Source organism: Pelophylax lessonae (genome assembly GCF_965119305.1).
Source record: "Pelophylax lessonae genome assembly, chromosome: 3".
Classification (NCBI taxonomy): Eukaryota; Metazoa; Chordata; class Amphibia; order Anura; family Ranidae; genus Pelophylax; species Pelophylax lessonae.
Genome location: NC_138770.1, coordinates 344146128 through 344165616, shown reverse-complemented (window position 1 = coordinate 344165616; position 19489 = coordinate 344146128). Strand labels below are relative to the sequence as shown.

The 19489-nt window shown below is 43.3% G+C and overlaps 1 protein-coding gene across 3 annotated transcripts in view; it reads right to left on the bottom strand.

Moving 5' to 3' along the window:
* FAM135A (family with sequence similarity 135 member A) overlaps positions 1–19489 on the bottom strand; it is a 212906-nt gene that overhangs the window by 130419 nt on the left and 62998 nt on the right. For all 3 annotated transcript variants that reach the window (XM_082249041.1, XM_082249040.1, XM_082249042.1), the window contains exon 3: positions 17714–17827. In XM_082249041.1, the coding sequence (XP_082105167.1) occupies positions 17714–17790 (77 nt within the window). In that variant the 5' untranslated portion in view covers positions 17791–17827. The remainder of the gene's footprint in view (positions 1–17713; positions 17828–19489) is intronic.

Below are 19489 nucleotides of genomic sequence, written 5' to 3'. Positions count from 1 at the left end.
AATCAATGGAATCCTTACTTCCCTAACAGAGAAGCATATACTCCGATATCTTTCTGGTCAGGGTTGATGCATGGCAAATCCCCATGGTTAGTGAAGTACTATCATTCCCCACAAACAGCTATGAAGCTGTGTAGTTAATTATTTCAATACATGTACAGTAATAAAATACATACCAACTAACAGTATAAAACACAGCGCACTCTGCTTTGTAAAAGGTACAGTACTAATCATTGTCTGAGTGAAAACTGAGCCTGGTCAACTACTTGCTTTTAAATTTAAAGCAGTATTAAAGCGGAGTTCCAGCCATTTCACTCACCTGTTCAACGGTCCAGCGATGCGGCCTCCCGAAGCCTCGATCCTCTCCCTCGGCGCCGGCATCACTGCTGTGGGCACCCGGCTGTGACAGTTTGCTGCTTCACAGCCGGGTACCCACTGCGCATGCGCAAGTCGCGCTGTGCGTCTTGATTGGCCGGCAATCTTCTGGGACCTCTGACATGTCCCAGAAGATTGCAGGGAGGGAGGGGGAGAGGAGAACTTCCGTTCAGGGCGCCGCGGCGCTCCGAGCGGAAGTGGGAGCGGGTACCTGTCAAAAGTAGGTACCCACTGCCCCCCCAAAAAAATTACATGCCAAATGTGGCATGTCAGGGGGTTAGAATACCTAAAGCGGAAGTTCCATTTTTGGGTGGAACTCCGCTTTAAGGAATGCTGATTAGCTGGCTATAGATGGATAGAAAATTGTTTGAAAAAAAACGATCGGCTTTCGAAAGATCTGTCAAATGTGCATGCGATAACGCCATCATTGTTACAATAATTTAGTTATTGATCGCTAACATATACGGTACATTTTTGGTCGATCAATGACACAATCCGGGGTTACATTTTAACACGCGCTGTAGATTTTTTTTGTTTTCAATGCATTCCACTACGGTTTAGAAAATTGATTGTTTAGGCTCAAATAATCCAACATAACGGTTCTTTTTTTGCCATAAAGTTTTGCATTTCAATAATCGAAATTAGCCCACTAATGTCTGGAAAAGCCAAACAATTGAGCCCATTGAAATGATTTTTTATTCATGTATTACTAGCTTTTGTTTGTGCAGATCTCTTGGTCTGCTGTATATGTGGTGTCTGTGAAGTCAATTTGCCTGTGCTCACAGATCTAGGTGTACGAAGAGTCTAGAGTCTTTATTTTTTTATTTTTATGTGATCATGATGCAAGGCATTTTTCTTCTTGAATATTTCTCACTGATGTTTACTATTGGTCAGATACTAAAAATTGTTTTGAAAAAGAGACAGTTGGACAGATGAAGGAATAACTGTAATCCAACTGCAGTTAAGAGGAATGAAGGTCCCAGGTCTACTTTACAAAGATGTGGAAATTCAGAGCCACGATGGCATTTCTCCAAAACTTGCTCAGATGGAGGTAGGTTAGTCCACAACATCACTGCAACTTTTTATCTAATGCATCCTTATTATTCTGGAACTTGATTTCTCTTAACCGCATTTATAGCGACTGTTTACTGCATTGTTAAAACCAACAATGGATCTGTTGGTCATGACGAGATCCACTCCATGCCCTATTAGATGTAAGAGACATTAGCTCTCTAAAATAGTATTGAATCCAAAACCAAAAATGTAAAATATCGCAGCTTACCAACCCTTAGATGTGGTGGCTGCATTATTATTATTTTTTTAAAGTGGAAAAAAAAAAAAAGTTTACAAATAACAAACATGTTATACTTACCTGCGCTGTGCAAGGGTTTTGCACAGAGCAGCCCGATCCTCCTCTTCTTAGGTGCTCCTCCTCTTCATCCAGGGGGTGCCCCTACGGAGAGGCACTTTCCATGGGGGAACCCATGCGGGCACGCTCACAAGTCCCGCTGCTGCGTCCATTGATGCAGACAACAGGACTTGGCCCAGCCCCCCAATCTCGTGTCACTGGATTTGATTGACAGCAGTGGGAGCCATTGTTTTTGACAGTTACCCTTCCCCACTTCCGGGAGACAGCGCCGTGGCGCTGTCCCTCGAAAGTTCCATCCTTCTCCTTCCCCCGCCACCGAGCCAATGAGAAGGCGCATGCGCAGTAGGGAGCCGGCTGTGCAGTCAAAGGGCTTCATTGCCGGTTTACCTTAGAAAGGATGGCGGCGGCAGCAACTGGCATCCGATCCCAAAATCGGCTGAGGTGCTGACATCGCAGGCTCCCTGGACAGGTAAATGTCTATATATTAGAAGTCAGCAGCTACAGTATTTGTAATTTTTTTTTCCCCCACCTCTTTAAACTCCAGCTATCACTTTTTATGCAGTTACAGCAAAGAGTTTGTATCCTTTATGGAAAACGGTTTTACGTAAAGAAATACGTTGTAAAAGCAGACTATTGTAAGCACCCCTACCTGTGTTAAAAGGTTGTTATCATCCCTAGAACTGCAAGAGAGCATGTTCTTTTGAAAAACAACAGACTTACTAGCTGTTTTGCCAGATAAAAATAAAAGAAGAAAGGCTATAAAAAAAAAAAAAAAAGAAGAAGAACAACCACCATCACATTTAGGAATTGATAAGATGCAATAGAATACATGTTTGATTTTGGGTTTATTACTATTTTAAAATGTCCACATAGCAATGCCCCCACTCCCAGCATATCTGGGTCCAATGATTATGCACCAATATGACTAATCCCAGAATTGGTGGCAATAATTAACATTTTGGAAGAATATTAAGACTTACTGTTACTTTTAGTACACTGGAAAATCTGTGCACAAATCACACAGTTTTTCTTATAAAAAAAAAACAAATCTTGCCACACATGAGATCAGGAGGTTTCATTAGTTCTGCCAATGCTTAGGCAGAATATCACTCCAGCTTAAGAAAACCATTAATGAGAAAAAAAAAAATGTTCAGCAAACTTCACATTAGCTGGAACCTGTCAGATTTTTACTTCCTACTGGTCACTAGCACAGGCAGCAAACAGAATTTTTCCAACAGTGGCACAGACAACTACTACTACAAAAGAAAATCAAATTTGTTTAAAATGGAAGGAGAAAGGGTTTGAATTCCTGTTAAGTTTTTAGTGCATTTGCATCCCCACTTGGGGGTATGTGGTCGTATTCTTTGTGGTCACTGAGGCAGGAAGTTAGGGAAAGTCTCCAAATTAGGAAAACAGAGCATAGAGAAATGTTCTAACTTTTCACCATTAAGCCCAGGTTCACGCTGATGGTGAGATTTTACATGCCATTTGGAGTGCCAGTGTAACGTGAGAATTAGCTACCCCGTGAGAAAAACCTACCCCTCGTCACTTCCGGCCAGGAACAGCTGAGCAGCGCAGCAGTGCGCATGCTCACAGCCCCGGATACCTAATGGAAGAGCTGAGGATCAGACTAGAGCGCATGCGCACTAGTCTGAAACGATCTCGGTGTCCGTTAAAAAAACCTACCGACGCGGCGGTGACATAAAATAGCTGTGCTGCACTATGAGTCATCTCCGCTCCTGTCCCGGTCACTTCCCTGATCTTGGCTAGTAAATATAAAAGCGGCTGGCGGCTCCGTGATTTATCTTTTCATACACCCGCCACCGCTTTTATATTTAGTAGCCGAGAGCAGGGAAGTGACCGGGATAGGAGCGGAGATGACTCATGGTGCAGCACAGCTGTTTTAATGTAACTGCTCGCGTTACACACACTGCCGTGAACCGGAAGTGACGAGGGTAGGTTTTTCTCACGGGTAGGTAATTCTCACGGAACACCTGTGCAGAGTGATTTTGCAGTGCAATTTGTGCTTTTCATATGCAAGTGCAATTTGTGCTTTTCATATGCAATGCTCACGGGCTATAGAACTTAAAATCTGCACTTAACACCCACAGGACCCTTTTTTTTTTTAACTGCACCAGAATCGCACTTTATCTAGGTAAACAGCCTTCATAGGAAGCAACTTTTTTCACTTGACATGCAATCGATTCTATGCGTTCTGGAAGGCATCAGAACTACATCAGATTTGCATAAGTATAAACCAGGACTACGGCAACATGCACACTGTATTCTTTTGACGCCTTGCAGAAGAAAATGGCAGAAAAAAAACTTGGTAAAAGCCGTATAGATTTGCATAAATTAGAATGTATTACCTAGCATAAATGCATTGGAGCGCTTTAAAAAAATGCATGCAGAAACCCATCTGGAAGAGATATCGGTGTGGTGTGAAATGGCCCTAAAACTATTAGGCAATTTACCTCTTCAGTATGGGTGTACAGACCTTTAAAAAGGTCAGTGTGGGTCTTATCAGACAAGAACTGATTGCTGGTGGTGAGCTTGCATACATTGGCCAGGATACAGGCTAATAACTTATTTTACAGAGTTTTCGTTTATGGCAGATACAGTATGTAGTGCTAATATGCCTACCAGTCTGCCTTGTAGGACCAACTATATTCTAGCACTGGACATTTAAAAATATTCATTTTTTGTATTTCTTGTATTCCTGATAGAACACCAGATTACAACGCAGGTATACAGAGAAGGATACAGGAAAAAAAAAAAAAACGGAATTGACTTTATAAACTGTAATTTAAATACTATGGTAGCTACAAGATTAACAGCACATGTTTTGCAATGCTTCATTACAGGTTCTCTTTAATTACTGCCTGTCTGGCTGAAAGTTGGTATTCACGACTTCAGAGAAGACACCGCTGGCTCTATTAAGCATTACTAGCTTTACCTTCTATTGATATTGTGCCTTCCTCCAGTTACATAATGTGACAGCAACCAAGCACTAAAGAGGCACTCTTATATAATACATGTAATTACTACATACACAATCTCTCTGCAGGAAACAAAAAGATTGTGAGCAGCAAAGAGAAAAACAATGTATTCATACTAAAGCTTTACAAATTAAATGTCTTTACAATGGGCTTGTATATAGGCATCAGTTACCCTGTAAAAAAAAAAAGAAACATATCTGGAACTATGATAAGCACTTCTTCCCACATAGATTCCAACCTTTACCTTAACAAAGCACCCCAGTATCTTTATAGTCTTATTTTTACCATGAAATGTAAAGAATTGCTAGAAGGCAGACCTTGTCCCCATTTGACCTGCATTTGATACAAAGCTATTTTCATCACTAGCTCTTACATACATTAAACAAAGGAAACAAAATCGGGCTTCCCCTACTAACAGGAAATCTTTCAACAAAAAATAATCAACACGACCACTGCTGACCTCCTTCTGTAAAGGTTGCCTACTTGTTATGCTGATCCTCTGGCTTTAATGCTTTCTGAGTCACTAACTCGTAACAAGCATGCAGCTCAGTTCTGACTTCGTTTTGGGACCAGGGAGGATTAGAACTAAGCCATGGCGTAGAGCAGGGGTAGGGAACCTATGGCTCGAGAGTCAGACGTGGCTCTTTTGATGGCTGCATCTGGCTCGCAGACAAATCTTTACTAAAGGGGGCGTGTCCGGACGTGAGCCACGCTGGATGTGTAGTCCCAGAGCTCCACCGCATCTACCACTAAAACCAGTGCCATCCATGTAGCTGTGCCCATTACCAAGGAGATTTCTGCTCCCATCGACGGTACACTTTGTGGGCTACCCACCGCTACCCTTTTTCGTCTTTGGGTGACCGGATTGCCGCGCTACGGACCCCGCGGCCTACTCGCGGTACCGCCGCCGGCTTATGTGCTGTGCATCTGAGGGCCTTGGCAATCACCGCCCGGTAAGGAGACCTGCCATCCACTCCCTGTGCCCCGACAGAAACGATCTCCTTCCCCTCTGACACCCGGGGCCCCGGCGGGAGCTGCCTCTCGCATCCACTTCTGAGGCCTTCAGCGGCCGGCCGCCATTTTCTCAGGGCCTATACTCACCTCCATCACTCGCAGGCCTGCAGGCGCATCACCACTCCGGCCTAATTGCATACCTGCCTGCTCTGCTCTCTTCCCGACCGGACTCCAGGCACTTTCACATGGCTCCATCTACTCACTGTATAGCTGCGGCCCATTATTATGAATATTAAATAAAGGTTCCCGACCCCTGAAATTATGAAAATTTTAAAATATGTGATGTTCATGGCTCTCTCAGCCAAAAAGGTTCCCGACCCCTGGCGTAGAGAGAGGTGGCCTTGGTTGTCTTACTGCCGTAAACGGCTGGGGTCGGGGGTTCTAATATAGTTTAGTTAAAGGAATGGGTTATTTTGTAGTAAAAGCACACCTGACCATTAACATTATACTAGGAGTTCAGACAAAGATCCTTTCTTCCCTCCATATATATCGGTGGAACGCTTCTACAACAAACACTGTTGAACTCAGACTTCAGGTTTTAATCACTTCACTATGCTTTTTTTATGTAAACTCAGCCATGGCCAATGCTCCCAATGTAATTTTGCAATCCTACAAAAGTGATGCACGCATGCGCTTTTGTCACGCTAGAAAGCACCTTTCCATTATGACAAAAGCAAATTAAAAAGTATTTCCCTTGAAATCCTATGTACCTATTTATACCTGTGCACTGTGTTTTGAAAAGTCCTGCGTGCAGCATCTTTTATGCAAAAAGCGGACAGGTTAACACAGTGCAGTGCCAACAGGCCCTTGAACTACATAGCAGATGGCAGATCTAAAGGAGATTGCACAAATCAGATAGTAAGGTCTATGGTCGCCTTAACTACTTTTAAGACCAGGCCTTTGCTGACACTTTTTGTTTACATGTTAAAATCAGTATTTTTTTGCAAGAAAAAGAAAATGACTTTGAACCCCCAAACATTATAATGGGTTAGAGAATAAAACAGTGGGTGTTGTGTTGTCACATGGTATTTGTGATGCATTTTTTCAAATGCAGTTTTTTGGAAAATTACATTTTTTTGAATCTTGATGCACAAAAACACAATATATAGTGCATCCAGAAAGTATTCACAGCGCTTCACTTTCCCACATTTTGTTAGGTTACAGCCTTATTCCAAAATTGATTAAATTCATTTTTTTCCCTCAAAATTCTACTAACAATACTCCATACTCACGATGTGAAATAAGTTTGAAATCTTTGCAATTTTATTAAAAAAAAAAAAAAAATCACATACATAAGTATTCACAGCCTTTGCCATGGCATTCAAAATTGAGTTCAGGTGCATCCTGTTCCCACTGATCATCCCTGAGATGTTTCTACAACTTCATTTGAATATAAATTTATTGGTAGATAAATTCAGTTGATTGGACAGGATTTGGAAAGTTTCACATGTCTATATAAGGTCCCACAGTTAACAGTGCACGTCAGAGCACAAACAATCAGATAATCAGACGACTTATCGTTCGCATTTTGCTGCATGATTCTAATATCTAACACAGAGGTTTGCTTTTATTTTTTCGGTTGCTTGCTGGTTTTTAGCCTAGGCTAAAAATGATGGTTTCCATCCCAGATTTCTTCATGGCATTTTTTTTTTTATTTTATTTCATCTGGAGCAGGGGAGGAGGGGCTTTCTCAGCTTTCTCCCCTTACTGCCTGCATGTCTGAGCTAAAATCTGATTTAGGCCAGGAGGTAAATGCTACATGAATTATCTGCCCTTACCCAAGATGGCCACAGCCAGAAATACAAGGAGGGTGTTTTTCAAAATAAAGCATGGAGACATGGATGGATGGGTGAGATTGCTTTACATATTAACCGTTTCCGGACCACCGCCGCGTATTTACGTCGGTACTTTGACGGTAAATATCGCAGTTATGGCTGAAGATAGGGGCCATAACACTGGTATTTCTCTATACGGCCGGTGGTCCTCTAACATAAAAGTGGACGCAGTGGCAGATTCGCCGTGGGATAACTTATGGGCGGCGGGAAGGGTGCCCGCCGATTCCCAGTTGCAAGATGACCCCCACTCGACTCTATGGCCTTGGAGGACCAAAGCAACATCGCTGCCGCCCAACAGCCCTACAGGGCCTATTTGTTTTTTTGTTTTTTTTTTAGTTTAAAAAATTACTTTTTTTTTTTTTATTGTTTTTTAGTGTAGGTGTGAGATCTAAGGACTTTTCAACCCCAGATCTCACATTAAAGAGGACCTGTCCTGCTTATTTCTATTATAAGGGGTGTTTATATTCCTTGTAATAGGAATAAAAGTGATCAAAATAATTTTTTTTTTTTTTTTTTTTTAAAAAAGGGACAGTGTAAAAATAAAATAAATAAAAAAAAAAAAGAGAAGAAAAAATTTAAAGCACCCCATCCCTCCAAGCTAGCGCACAGAAGCGAACCCATACGGAAGTTGCTCCCACATATGTAAACCGCGTTTAAACCACACGTGTGAGGCAAAGCGACAATCGTTCTAGAAAGAGCAATAATTCTAGCACTAGACCTCCTCCAACTCTAAACTGGTAATCTGTAGAAAGTGTCGCTAATGGAGATTTTTAGGTACCAATGTTTATGGCCATTCCACAATTGTGCGCAATTTTGAAGCATGACATGTTAGGTATCAATTTTCTCGCAACATTAGCTTTCACATTATAGAAAGAAAAAAAAAAAAAAAAAAATATCGGGCTAACTTTATGGTTTTCTTATTTTTTAATTTTAAAAAGTGTATGTTTTCCAAAACAATTGCATCTGTAAGAACACTGCGCAATCCATTTTATTCTCTAGGGTCTCTGCCAAAAAAAAAAGTACATACACATAATATATATATACTGTATATAATGTTGGTGGGTTCCAAGTCGTTTTCTAGCAAAAAAATACTGATTAAAACTTCTAAACAACAAGTATCAGAAATAGGCTTGGTCCTTAAGTTATTAAAAATGAATCAAAAAGCATTTTCAGTTTGTGGTACTCAAATACAGTTAAGTTTCAAGGCTTTAAGGTTCTAGGGTTGAAGTGGGTATATTAAGGTCTTGCTAAGCAATCATGCACACGGTGTTTTTGCAGCTTGCAGTTGCTTTTAGGAGCGCAAGACTTTTTTTACTTTGCAGCATATGTTATCTTATGGCCTCATGCAATTGTTTCCGATGGGACTCCATTGATTTGAATAGAAGTCACATCCAAGTCTGATCAGGATGATCCGACTTGTGGTGCGACTTGCGCTCTGAGGATCTTGAGGGGAAAAAACTCATCATGGGGGTCTCCCCAAGGTTCCAAACCAGGCCCTTCGGGTCTGGTATGGTTTTTGAGGGGAACCCCACGCAAAAAAAACGGCATGGGGTCCCCCTCCAAATCCATACCAGACCCTTATCCTGAGCATGCAGCAAAGCAAGTCAGGAAAGGGGAGGGGACGAGCGAGTGGCCTCACCCCCTCCTGGACCATACCAGGCCACATGCCCTCAACATGGGGAGGAGGGTGCTTTGGAGTAGGGGCAGGCTCCCAATCCCCCTCACCCTAAAGCACCTTGTCCCCATGTTGATGAGGACACGGGCCTCTTCCCGACATCCCTGGGCAGTGGTTGTGGGGGGGTCCGCGGGCAGGGGGCTTATCAGAATCTGGATGCTCCGTCATAAGGGGGCCCTCTAGATCCCGAACCCCCCCCCATGTGAATGAGTTTGGGGTACATTGTACCCCTACCCATTCACCCCAAAAAAGGCAGTGTAGTGAAATAATGACAAGAGACTGTTTTGAGAAGTCCTTTATTAAAAATCTTCCTCTGATCTTCTCCGCTGCCAACCCAGTCCTGCTCCGACAATGTCTCCCGTAATTATGCCAGCAACGCTCTTTGCGGCTTCTTATATAAGCATGGGGCCGTGGCCACCCAGTGACGTCACCCGGAGACCCCGTCCACCTTGTGTCGTCACGCATCGTCAGGTGACACAAGAGGGCGGGGTCTACGGGTGGCCGCGTCCCTATGGCTATATAAGAAGCTGCAAAGAGCGGAGCTGGCATAATCACGGGCGATATCGCTGGAGCAGGTCCGGGTTGGCAGCAGAGAAGACCGGAGGGAGAAGGCCCGGAGGAAGATTTTTAATAAAGGACTTCTCAAAACTGTCTCTTGTCATTATTTACACTACACTGCCTTTTTTGGGGTGAATGGGTAGGGGTACAATGTACCCCAAACTCATTCACATGGGGGGGGTTCGGGATCTGGGGGCCCCCTTGCGACAGGGGGCATCCCAATTCCGATAAGCCCCCTGCCCGCAGAACCGCACAACTACCGCCCAGTGTTGTTGGGAAGAGGCCCGTGTCCTCATCAACATGGGGACAATGTGCTTTGGGGTGGGGGGTGCAGAGCCCCCCTGCTCCAAAAGCACCAACCCCCCTATGTTGAGGGTGTGGCCTGGTATGGTCCAGGAGGGAGTGGGGCTGCTCGCTCGTCCCCTCCCCTTTCCTGACCTGCGTGCTCGGATAAGGGTCTAGTATGGATTTTGGTGGGGGACCCAACGCCTTTTTTTGCGTGGGGTTTCCCTCAAAATCCATAGCAGAACCCAAGGGCCTGGTTTGGAACCTAGGGGGGACTACTACGTTTTTTTTTTTCCATTTTAGCGTTGAGTTCCCCCTCAAGATCCTCAGAGCGCAAGTCGCACCACAAGTCAGATCATTCCGATCTGACTTGAATGCGACCTCCATTCTAATTAATGGGCTTATCAATGGGATTAAGATATATCAAAAATGGCTCAAAGGCAACCACTGATTTTGAATAGAGGCAGAAAAACGCTGCTAAAAGCTAACGTGGCTAAACGGGCATTAACACCAAGGGAAAAAGCTACTAAAGCACGTTTTTACAGCTGCTTTTTCCTGGCGTTGGTAGTGGCTCTGCAGCTTGTTTTTCTAACTCCATGTGTGCATGAGGCCTCAAAGTAGAACTATAGGCAATTTTGTAAGTAAGGGACAGTTATAACCTCTGTCATTTTTTTTCCACCATCTCTGTCCCGTTGCAGAGATTTCCATTCACTTCCTGTCTCATAGCTAAATAGGAAGTGAAATCCCCGCAAATTAAGGGAATTTCTTGGGAAACCCCAGGTCACCAGAACTAGTGTCCCCATTGGAAGATTTCCCCTCTATTCCTTTTCGGGGGACAACCCAAAATTTGGGGAATTTCTTTTACTTTTAATGAGAATAGTAAACAGCATAATTGGAGAGATTGAATCTCCTTAGAGGCACACACAGCAATAAAAATTACCGTAACAGGTGTTCTAATCTATTTCTACTATATCCAAAACTAAAAAAAAACATGATTTTACTTCATAGACTGTACTGCCCTGTGTTTGTTTTTGCAACTTAACACCTTTAGTGACATTTAACAGTTGTTCTATAATTTAAAACAACAGCCTGTAGTAGCAGATGAAGAAACATCCTGTAAATGAATAATTGATTAAGTCAGATAACTGTACATACTGTAGTACTGCAATCTACAGTGCTGCTGTATTTTTGCATCTTTATTGGGGCAAACCTCTAAATCATACAAATAAAATATTTAAAGGCCAATTTACCTGCATAAGAAACTATTTCTGTTCATCCAGTCCTGACATGTACACAGCTCTGTCATACAGAAAAGCTATGTCTGGCAAAGGAGGGGGGCCCGATTCTACTTTGCTGCACTTTCAATTATAGGTCCCCCCGTGCAGAATACCTGATTGACTCCTTGTGCTACTTCCCCCTCCTTTATATTAGGTCTACTGTGCAGTAAGCTGTACGAGACTAATACAAAGGTTGGCCACTGATTATGCAATTTTCTTACCTTCAACCATGGGTTGGGAAGAAAGAAAATTGCTTGATTCCCCCATCAACATAGTCCGCGTTGATGGGGGGATCCCTCCTGCTGTGCTACTGTATTGGGACAGTGGGAGGTTTCCCAGCTGTCAGAATACAATGATCACTGCTGGCGACTAGAGCAGTCAGTGGTGATTGTACAAAAAAAATACCTGACAGGCTGTTTGTACTGAAGTCGATCGAACTGGCCGAATTTCGATCAGTCTATGGGCAGCTTAAGCCAAATTCAAGTGCTTGCATTCAAAATATATTTCATGAGAGAATAATGATTACAGAGGTACAGTATACCTTTTTATCTGCCTGGAGTTCAGCTTTAAGAACGAGAGCAAAAAGTAGGCTTAAATTTTGGGCTTTTCCAGAAAAGGATTTCAGAGATTTTTTTCTTGTAAATCGCTGCGTAAACTGTTGGCGCTATATAAATCCTGTATAATAATAATATTATAATAGGGCATAAACTGTGGGTCGGTGACTCAGAAGCACTGCTTCTAGACACTGTCAGGAAACTTTTCAGAACAATTCCTGGCGGTGAGGAATATACATTGGCTGAGGCTAGGGAAAGATAGACAGATATTCTCACACAGTGTGCAGAATGCATATTAACCTAAGGCCAGTGATAGAGAGCAAATTTCATTTTCTGCAACCAGGGGTTGCAGGAAAGAAATTCACTTGATTCCCCCATAAACACAGACAGCGTTGGTGCGGGAATCCCTCCTGCGGAGCTATTGTCTTCTCCCAGCTGTCCCCGCTGGGAGAGGATAGTGATAATTGCATGAAAATTCGGCAGGCTGGTTGTACCCAAGTTGATCAATCAATCATTGCAAAATTAAATGGTAAAAGCAAACAAAATCTTTTAAACCATTAGAATGTTCTAAGAATTTTCATTTTTTTTTTTGAATTTTCATACAAATTTTCCTAAGTCTTTCCCCAATAGTTTCTGTTTAAAATTCTACCAATCTATGGCCAGCTTTAGCCCCCGTTTACACTAAGGCGACCTGTGAGGCGACCTGGTCGCCTCACAGGTCGCCTCCCATAGGGAAGCTGCGGACCCGTTCTAATAGGAGCGACAAGTCGCTCCGACTTAGAAAAAGGGTCCGGAGCTTCTTTGGGGCGACCAGGAGGCGACCGCCATAGACTTCAATGTTATGAAGTCCGTGGCGGCCGCTCCGAGGCCGCGGCGCGCTGCTCGCACCGCGATCTCGGAGGTCGCCCCTGGAAGTAGCGTCGCGGTAGTGTGAACCGGCGCTTAGTGGTCATAATTGTAAAGTGTTACAAAGTGTACTACTGTCAACAATCTTGTTCTAGTAGGCTATCTGTGAAGACAGAGTTGCCATATAAATACTGCAGGCTATTGTATTGTCTTACTCCAGAAAGTAACACATAAGAGCATTACCAGGTTCCTCTGATGACAAGGTGTGTTGGGGTGCCATTTTTGAATCAATAGCACTGCACCATTGAAAGTTGTTCTGCCTTGTAAAAAAGGTTGTCCCCAGGACAGGAAGCACGAGGAAACCTACTGGGGGTTCTAATCTTTCTCCATTCATTTCAAAGCTAAAAAATAAATGTTTTGGGTATAAATACACAGAAAAAGGGTTTATGCTTTTGAAGGCAATCTTCACGGTGCATATGAGCAGAATCCTGTATACAGGAGGAAACAGTTGCAGGGTAGATAAAAATGGATTAAAAAAATGTTTTAATTTTAATAAAAAAAAAAAATAAGATTTTTACTCCAAAAGCATTTAGCTAAAGATAGTTTTCTATTTAAGATACATTACTTTGTTTATTCAGCATGAAATGGAGCTTAGTTAGGTAGTAATATATATATATATATATATATATATATATATACATTTTGCATATATGTATATTCTGCAATATTTACATTTTTGGTAAATTCAAAGAATCCAAGCTCTAAAAGCTATGATAACATGCACTGCATTGATGCATTCACACTACCAGCAAGAATGAGCCCTTACATTTAAGGAGGTTGTAAACCCACTTTAAAATACTTTTACCTATAGGTAAGCCTATATTAAGGCTTAACTATAGGTGCTATAAATAGCTCCTAAACATGTACCGTTTAGGAGATATTTACAGTGCATGCAGCCAATAACATCATTGGCGCATGCGCTCTGAAGGAACGGCCACCCAGGCCGTTCCTTCAGAGCCCTATGCCGTGAACGGCGGCTCCTGCGCACCTGCGCAGAAGTGATGTAATCCCGCCTCCGGCCAATCAGATGGCCGGAGGACACGATCCAGGAAGTAGGACACCCAAACATGTCGGCCGTCCTGTTGGCACTGCGGGGGCCTCGGTTTTAGGTAAGTACTTCATAATGAGCTAGTATACGATGCATACTAGCTCATTATGCCTTTGTCTTTACAGGGTTTTTCAGAGGGTTTACTTCCTCTTTAAAGAGCACTTGTAATTTTAGATCCATTGTGGCGGCGCCTGTTAGCGGGCATCCACCTGCTGCCGCCACGTCCCTCACCTTGTTGTGACACTGCCACATCACCAGCCGTCCCATTAAAGTGAATCAAGCATGAACTGTTGTCTGTTCCAAATGCATGTACACTAACAATTCCCCATTAAATGTTAATGCTTAACACCACTAATTGGAGCTAGTGACCAATCGTCTGATAAATGTGCAACAGTTGAAGAATAAAGGCTGAGGATCCATTCATTACCACTGAAACAATTTAGCATTTCTAATTTTCCTGGTGACTTCTTAAAGCATTTTTGGGATCTTCAAGGGTTCTGCCAAATTTCATACCATCTGGTAACCTCATCTGCAGGCACAGGACTCTGAATAAAAATGTGATACAAAAAAAAAAGGCACCCCTCACATATTAGTGAATGCATGTTTCCAAGACTATGCCGGTCCTGGCCTGCAGGGAGCTTTTGGAAATATGGAATAAACGTTACTGGAAGCACAAATATATATTTAAAAAAAATCTCTTTCATTTTATTCTTTAGTTTTGCAGTATAACGCGTTACCCAACGCCATTCATTTTCAGTAGATTTTATAGGCTTGATCAACAGATCTTGGGGTAACAAACTAAAGGAGGGATTTACAATGATGGCAGCTCAGTTCTACAAAGAAAATGTATTCAAGTAAAGAGCAGAGAGTTGACCTTGTCAACATGCAGCTACTCCTCCATTGTTAACCCTTAAATGTTTTTATCTTGAAAGAATAAACATTTTATACTTACCTGCTCTGTGCAATGATTTTGCACAGAGCAACCCCCATCCTCCTCTTCTGCGGTCCCCCAGCTGGCTCTTTAGGCTCCTCCTATTCTCGGGCCCCCTGCTGACATTCCAGGTTCCTTCTCTTCTCGGTGTGCCCCCATAGCCAGCCTCTTGCTATGGGTGGCACACCTGCGGGCTCGCACTCAAGCTGTGCTGTGTGTGTCTATAGACACAGTGCAGTTTGGCTTTGCCCGCACTCTCTGCTCAGAGGATTTGACTGACAGCAGAGGGAACCAATGGCTGCCCTCCAGTAGAAGACATATATTCTGTTGAATTTTTTACCACTCTGACGCAAAACTTCTTTAGCTGCATGAGGGTTTAAGGTTTTCACAGATGAGCTCAGCATGGCTGCAACAAGGGTAAAGAGAGCACACTGCGCATGCGCAGCCTTTGAACTAGGGAGAGCATGCACTTGTGTGATGTTGAGTGTGAGCTCTCAACATCTTCCCTATCCTGGAAACTAGCCAAGATGAGGGATGTAAACAATATAGGAGTTTTTCCTGACAGGATTTGAGGGTGCCACCAATAGCCTACAGGTAGAGCAATTAAATTGATTAAATGATGTCATCTGTGACATGAGGGGGCGGGGCCCCCCATGACGTAATCGGGAGGCCACGCCCCTAATGGCTATATAACAAGCTGCAGAGACCGGCATAATCACCGGGGACAGCGTCGGAGGAGGACCGGAGGAAGAAGAAGAGCCAAGGGCAAAAGAGAAGAAGATTGGACAGCAGAAGAGCAGAAGACAAGAAGAGCGGAGAGGGAGAAGACCAGAGCGGAGAAGTCCGGATGAAGATTTTTAATAAACTTTCCAAAACGTCTCCTGTCGTTATTTCCATACACTGCCTTTTTATGGGGTGAATGGGTAGGGGTACAGTGTACCCCATACCCATTCACATAGGGAGGGGTCCGGGATCTGGGGGGCCCCCTTGTTAAAGGGGGCTTCCAGATTCCGATGAGCCCCCTGCTCGCAGACCCCCACAACCACCGGCCAGGGTTGTGGGGATGAGGCCCTTGTCTCCATCAACATGGGGGCAAGGTGCTTTGAGGTGGGGGGTGCAACGCTCCCCCTGCCCCAAAGCACCAACCCCCCCCCCCCCATGTTGAGGGCATGTGGCCTGGTATGGTCCAGGGGGGTGGGGCCGCTCACTCATCCCCTCCCCCTTCCTGCCTTACCGGGCTGCGTGCTTGGATAAGGGTCTGGTATGGATTTTGGGGGGGACCCCACGCTGTTTTTTTTCGCGTGGGGCTACCCTCAAATTCCATACCAGACCCGAAGGGCCTGGTTTGGAACCTGGGGGGGACCCCCACGCAGTTTTTTTTCCCCATTTTTGGTGTGGAGTTCCCCCTCAAGATTCTCACAGCGCAAGTCGCGCCGCAAGTTGGATCATCCTGATCCAACTTGCGGTGCGACTTCCATTCAAATCAATAGGCTCCCATAGGGAACCATTGATTTTGAATGGAGGCAGAAAAAACGCTGCTAAAAGCAACGTGGCCAAACGTGCAATAACGCAAATGGAAAAAGCTACTGAAAGCACGTTTAACTATTAGTCCTTCCACACATGCCAGGGTGCTAGGGGTAACCCTGGACTCTGCACTGTCCTTTCAGGCTCACATCCAATCCTTGTCCAAATCATGCCGCCTTAACCTCCGCAACATCGCTAGAATACGGCCCTTTTTAACCAATGACACCACCAAGCTTTTAATTCACGCCCTGGTTATCTCTCGCCTCGACTATTGCAACTCCCTCCTCATTGGATTACCCTTACATAGATTATCCCCCCTTCAATCCATAATGAATGCTGCTGCAAGACTTATCCACCTTACCAACCGTTCAGTGTCCTCCAACCCTCTCTGCTAATCCCTACATTGGCTTCCACTCACCCAACGAATAAAATTCAAAGTGCTTACAATAGTTTACAAAGCCATCCACAACTCTGCCCCCAGCTACATCACTAACCTGATCTCAAAATATCAACCAAGCCGATCTCTTCGGTCCTCCCAAGATCTCCTACTCTCTAGTTCCCTTGTCACCTCTTCCCATGCTCGCCTCCAGGATTTCTCCAGAGCTTCTCCCATTCTTTGGAACTCTCTACCCCAATCTGTCCGACTGTCCCCTAATCTATCCATCTTTAGACGATCCCTGAAAACCCTTCTCTTTAAAGAAGCCTACCCGGCTACTAACTAATAATGCTGTTTCACTTGCTCCATCAGCTCATCCCCCACAGCTATTGCCTTTTGTATCAATTGACCCTCCCTTTTAGATTGTAAGCTCTAACGAGCAGGGCCCTCTGATTCCCTTTTGTTCCAAATTGTAGTGTATCTGTAATGTCTGCCCTCATTTTGTTAAGCGCTGCGCAAACTGTTGGCGCTATATAAATCCTGTATAATAATAATAATAATAATAATAATAATAATTAACAGCTGCTTTTTCCCGGCGTCAGCACTAGCTTTGCAGCACGTTTTTTCTCAAGTCCTGTGTACATGGAGCCTTATAATATTAAAGTCAGAGGCTCTTATCTACATAATTGCTTTGGGTTAGTGGGCTAGTGAAGCCAGAGAGCCAGCATAATAAGGTAGGCAGCATTTGCAGACTAAGAATTCAGCAAATGCTGCCTCCATATCTCTGTTAGGAAAGGTTTCCTTTAATTCAATCACACCTAAAAAGCAGCAGTGTGCAGTACTAGAGGTTTGTGAGAAAGTGACTAATCGTGAGAGCCTGCTGATACTTGAACATATATTGAGAAGCAGTGGTGTTCCTTGCCCTGGAATGTACAATGTGAAATGAGGTACAGGAGGTATTTTCAAGCAAGAACATAAGAAAAAACTCACCCTCTCTGAAATAAATCCACGTTGTAAAATTTCTGAAGTTCCACTGAAAATTCCACCGTGGCCTGAACATCACTCATTTTGATTGCAGATTCAGACACCAAAATACACTAGTTACTAGAAAAGAAAGAAAGAAAGAAAAGAGGATTAATCAGCTACCTAAAAGCTCAAAGACATCCAACAAGGAATTTTAATGACTTTATGATATGCACACAGCAGTGGTCAACAGCAATCAAATCCGAAGCCTTTTTTTTTTTCTTTATACTAACTAAGGCATGGCTGGCAGAATTGTCAATGGTGTGTGTGTGTGTGTCACCTAGGTACACATAGTGAAGGGCTCCGGGATAAATGGCTGATGTGAATCAACAAACTTCTTGTTTTCTTAGAATCCTAGTAAGTTCTGTTCCGGTTCCTGGAGCCCCAGAGGAACTTTGGGTAGAATAAAGCAGTCGTTCCTAGGTCTATATCTTACCTGGTAGCCAGAAATCATTAGTCTCAGCTGCCACATTTATATATATACACACTGAACAATGTTTAGGGCTTACCCTTTCTGCTGCAGAAGCCTGCTGCTTGGTGAAAAGACAGAGCACTGGGAGAACCCTACAAAATGTACAAGGGCTACCTGTTTGTTTTGGGTAGCTCAAGGACACCCAGTTAGTCAGGAACGGAGTTTAGTTAGTAATTAGGATAAGCATTTGTGTTTTTTGTTTGTAAATGCTATACAAAGCCCTCCTGCATTGAAATGTTAGTTTGCTGCCTTGCTAAAGAAAAGTGCAAGGAAAACCTGCTTGGACTGTTCCTGGGTGTCTGTTTAGTTCATACATTATAGCTGCCAATGCCAGTTAAGCCTAACCCTCCAACAATACCTAGAGTGGATGACATTTGTTTTGTTCCCCAAGTTTGCAAAGCATAAAACGCTCCAAAAGTGAGCCTCAGCAAGTAAATAGAAGATATCTCAAACACTAACATTCTATTTTCTTTCCATTTTTGCTTCACAGGTAGCATCATGGTTTTCGGAAGCTGCTACCTGTATTTGTAGTCACAACTTGGCTAGTTAAAGTTTGCATCACATATGTCATTTTTTTTTACACTTATTTGCCCTTAGTTCCACTTACAATTTTCTTAAAGTGCATCTAAACTCAAAACTAGAAATACACATACATATATTTCATACCATACTGAAATTTTGATCTTTGGGTTAGTTCTCCTTAACTGCTAATATATCTATAACTTTTTGTTAATTTTATTTTTTACTCTCTCTACTGTTTTAAATCACAATAATTTAAAAACTTTACTTGCCCTCTCCATGCTCCAGCGCTGTCCCTGCTTCCTCCTCAGTCCAGGTAATTAAGTTGAAAAATAACAGATTTAAGGGCCATACAGTGGGCCAAATATCGGCTGGTATCAATAGTAACCGGCCGACATTAGGCCCATGTGTACGGCAGCCGGGTGAACATCAGGCTTCTGTTGAAGGAGCATGACCAAAAAAGGGAAAAAGTTCTAGTGAACATGCAAACTAAGTCTATGGGACAGGAACATGAAAAATTAAAAGTCCTAATTTTAAAGGCTGATATAGAGGTTAAGGTTATTGCCATAAAAAGTGAAACAATAAAAATTCCTTCAAATATCGTGCCTGGGGGGGTCCCTTTAACCACTTAAGCCCCGGAGGATTTGGCTGCTAAACGACCAGGGGGTATTTTGCGATTCGGCACTGCGTGACTTTAACGGACAATTGTGCGGTCGTGCGACGCTGTACCTAAACGAATTTGGCGTCCTTTT